Source organism: Sciurus carolinensis, chromosome 6 (assembly GCF_902686445.1).
Source record: "Sciurus carolinensis chromosome 6, mSciCar1.2, whole genome shotgun sequence".
In the NCBI taxonomy this organism is placed as follows: domain Eukaryota; kingdom Metazoa; phylum Chordata; class Mammalia; order Rodentia; family Sciuridae; genus Sciurus; species Sciurus carolinensis.
Window position 1 is genome coordinate 81,326,492 of NC_062218.1, and position 4,426 is coordinate 81,330,917.

Sequence of the window (4,426 nt, forward strand, 5' to 3'; positions counted from 1 at the left end):
TCTCTCTACTTGGAAATGTGAAATGAAAAACATTCCAGTGCACTAACAATGAGGCATAAACCATGCTGCAGAGTGTAAATGTGGCAGGTTTCAAAACAGCAATCTTGTTCAAAAAGTCATGAAAAGGTCCACAAACATGTTGTCAGAACAGTTATTCTGGTAGTGACAGTGTCCCAAAGCTAAGCAGACCTATTTTCTGAACAGTCAACACTGCACTCTCAGGAGAAGCCATGTACGTACATAAGATGAGAGTCAGAGGGCAGAGGTAGAGCAATCCAGGCAAGCCACCCAGCTCAGGTGGCTCTACACTTTTCACCAAGGCCAGCTTTCGAGAAGGATATCTCCACCTAGAAGCCCTTTGATGATAGAGTAGTACAGAGGACCAAGAGAGGGTCACATTCTTCCAAGAGAACTGTTGGTCACCAAAAAGCTCCTGGAAAGGTAACATCCTGGGGACCCATTTAAGAGTGAAGGTAGATGAAAACTGCCAGACCACCAAACTATCCCGCCAAGTCAGAAATACATTTAACAGGTGTAGTTTGGGGTGTCAAATAGAACACAGGGAATTTTGAGGCTCAATAAAAAGCAGGGAGGCTGAAAGATTAAGTAAGGTAAGCTAAGGTAAACTGAGTGACAGGGAAGTAAGAAGCAAAGGACATATATGAAGGAAGTAGGAACATGCTAAAGCCTTGCTGGAGGGAAGGCAGCATGGTACAGCCTACATCCAGTGAGAGCTTTGCTGGCTGGTTCTTGGCATGATTCCATCTCTTTCTCAAACTGGATGAATGTGTGGCATTGAGCAGCAGAACGGGGACACATGGTATTTATAAATGGAGGACCAATGGATGGATACTGAACAGAAAATAGACTGGGTGTACCTTTCTGTAATGCCCTGTTTATACACCAAAGGCAGGTTTGTGTAGACAGAACATATCTGGGGTTGTCATGCAACAGCAGTAGTATTTTGGGAAAAGGGGAATGATGGAGTGGAGGTGGGGTTGGTGGACAGGAGGACTCTTAAGTTCCAGTTCTTAAATACTAGAAAGCAAGGAACAGTTTGGTCTGTCCTTTAGTGAAGAAATCGGATGCTCATTTTCTGTTCTACATCCACCTTCTCCAAAACTTTAACAAATTCTGTGAAAGATATAGCACTATCCCCATCCTGGTCAGCCTCCTGCATGGTCCTGTCTGCAATGCTGCCCAGCTGCTCATCTGAGATACTCACTCCAACCATCATGCATAGCACCTGTAACATCTCATCACGAGAGATCTTGTCATCTTCATCCAAATCATACAATTGAAAAGCAAAGTGCAGTTTGTTGCTTCGGCTGTCGAGTGGTTCTGGTCCATTCACATCTTTGCTCTTTTCATTGTCCTCAATGGGTCGGAAATGAGCCAAAGTTTTCATGCATCCACGGAAGTTTACCTGGTCCTCTCCCTCTGGAAAGAAGGCATTAATAATCCTGTCCCCCGGTGGGTCGATGGCAAGTTCTGGAATCCTCTGGAAATCTTCCCGGCTGAGAGTCCCATTATCTCCTTTGTCCAGGCTGGTGAACCGGCTGTAGAGACGAATGATCTGACCGTGGGAAAAGTCGGTCTCCTTCTTGATCTCCTCGAGTAACGTGGAGGCCTGAGACCCCATTACTGTGCTGGGAGCTCCTCAGGGAGCGGTGGCGCCTGAAGCCAAGCCAGTGAAAGGGAGGGTAGGAGAGAAGAAAGGGCGAGGGGTCAGGAAGGGAGAGGGCAGTGTTTCTACTGCGCATCCGAGAGGGAACCCCGAAAATTGTTATTTTAAAGAAGAGTAACTGAAAGTAGGAAGGTTAGGAAGAAGTTCTGTTATTTTTCATTTAACTTCTCCACTCTTTGAGTTTTACTACATGCATACATTTTATTGTGATTTTTAAAAGGTGCATACATTCACATTTACATGCACACTAGGTGCTAAAAAGCAGGGGAATAGTTGACTCCCTGACAGAACCTAATAGAACACTTTACCAATAATGCATACACATTTTTAAAAATCTGTTGAATGAATAATGTTGCTACTCTTGCCTGTATTTAAGTAAAGTTGAATAGTGATTTGACACTGTGACATTCCAAAACAACAAGATTGCCTTATTAACATAGTAACTGAGCTGAAAGTTATTTAACTTATGTCAAATATGTCAAGCCCATATGTCTTTGTATTTTCCCTTAGACTGGCAAACAGATGCTTCCTTATTCTTTAAACGAACACTCACTGTTCTTAGCACTTCAAAGAAAATGAATGTACATTCAAAATGACATGTTTCTCAGTACATAAAAGATAACTGTGCAAAAGTAAAATTACTTTACCACCTTTGTATGCACCAAGTTAGTACAAATTGCCACAGAAATATTCTATCTGATTATAAACAGAAGTCATATTTCACTTGTGGCAGAAAGTTTAGGATTTGTTTCACAAAACAAAATCATAAAGCAAATGTTGAGTGAATTATTTACTCAAGAGACTTATATAATCCCTTGAAGGAATGCAATGCTTTGAAAAGGAATTCTGTTTTTAAGTCAGTGGTGTCATATCAGATAGCTTGAATTTGGTTCTTTCAAAGATACAAGTTTATGGTAATTTCTTTAGAATATTGGAAAGATGTAATAGGTTAAATAAGGAAGTACCCTTATTTTTCAAATTGATTTATGTATGTATAGTAAAAACATTTCATCAGAGGTTCAGTGTATAGAAAGGTGTGCATTCAATGATAATCTTACTGGTAGATGAATGTAAATCTAAGCTACTAATTTGAAAGACATTTTGGAATTTGGCAGGAAGTTAAATCACCAGTAACAAATTTTGGATTCAAGCTAATATTTAATTTTCATCCTTTATCTTTCATATCGTCTTTTTGGAACTCTGTCTGTGGTCTTTTAGCCAATAATTACAAAGGCTAGCATTTGAACTGAGGGAATGGGATATGGTCCCTGACAGAATGCTGGATTGTTTCCCCTCCAAATGATATATTAACTCCTTAATTCCTCTTATATCTTCTAAATGAGTTAAATTCTGATCCAAATAATGAGAAAGGTCTCTGGATATTCTTGCAGACACAGGAAAATCATGGAAGACTTGCATCTTATAGAAAATTTCTATTTAAAATTGTAATCAAAGTACTCAATCATGTCCATCTTGGAGGGAGGTCCATTTCCTGTGTGTTTAATGTCCCCATTGGTATTATGAAACCTGTTTGCTTTTGTTCTTGTTCTCATTGTAAATGCAAATGAAAGTCTTACTTCTTTCCTAAGTGCAAACTAGTACCAAATGAACTAGGCAATACCAGATTTGCTTCAAGTAGGCCCATTACTGAAATGTGTAAAATATAACCAGATAAGAATATCCAGGCTGGTGCAGTGGCACTCACCTGTAATCCCAGTGGCTCAGGAGGCTGAGGCAGGAGAATCACTAGTTCAAAGCCAGCCTCAGCAACATCAAGGCACTAAGCAACTCAGTGAGACCCTGTATCTAAATAAAATACAAAATAGGACTGGGAGGTGGTTCAGTGGTCAAGTGCCCCTGAGTTCAATCCCAGTACCAAAAAAAAAAAAAAAAAAAAAAAAAAGAGAATATTTGGTAAATAATTATTTATTCTTTACAAGGAATATATCTGAGGTTTTGTTTTCTGTATTGGTAATCAGTTGTGGGAATTAAGTAAAGTTTTCAGATGCTCTTCAAATGTTTTTAATCTACTAAAAGCAAGATAAAACTAGCCTACTTTTTAAAAGCATACATATATGCTTTTAAATATATATATATATATAGAGAGAGAGAGAGAGAGAGAAAGAGTATATATGTATATATACTCAAAAATATAATAATATATATAACAGTATTATATATACACATATATATGTATATGTATATCTTTTACTTCAAGCTTTAGTTGTGCCACACCATTATTGCAAAATTCCTTTTTCTAAAATTTAATTCCATTACCACCCACATGTCTTAATCTAGTTCCAGAGCATATGCAACACATGATTTTTGAATGGATGAGTGATTCCCATTGTATTAGTCAGCTTTTTGTCCCTGTGACAAATATCTGAGAATCAGCTGAGAGGAGGAAAGATTATTTTGGTTCATGGTTTCAGAAACTTCAGGCCATGGCCATCTGGCTCCATTGCTTTAGACCTGAGGCAGGGCAGAGCATCATGGTGGAAGGGTGTAGTGAAGGAAAGGTACTCAACTTATGGCAGCCAGGAAGCAGAGATAAAGAGAGCAAGGAAGGGGAAAAGGACAAGATATATCCTTTCAGGGTATGCCTCAGTGAACTACTTCCTCCAGCTTGGTCCCATCTCCTACAGTTTTCACCCTTTCAATAATATCATCTGATTATTAATCCACCAATGGATTAATCTACTTATGAGGTCAGAGTCTTCATGATCCAATCACTTTCTA

General features: G+C 39.0%; 1 protein-coding gene across 1 annotated transcript; it reads right to left on the minus strand.

Annotated features, from left to right (window-relative positions):
- Positions 1–980: 980 nt before the first annotated feature.
- Positions 981–1,642, minus strand: LOC124987667 (calcineurin B homologous protein 1-like). The gene has a single exon (XM_047556988.1). The coding sequence runs from the start codon at positions 1,640–1,642 to the stop codon at positions 1,070–1,072; it is 573 nt and encodes a 190-aa protein (XP_047412944.1). The 3' UTR covers positions 981–1,069.
- Positions 1,643–4,426: the final 2,784 nt, after the last annotated feature.

Coding starts and splice junctions, on each gene's coding strand:
- LOC124987667 (XM_047556988.1), bottom strand. CDS start 1,642: ATGGGGTCTCAGGCCTCCACGTTACTCGAGGAGATCAAGAAGGAGACC.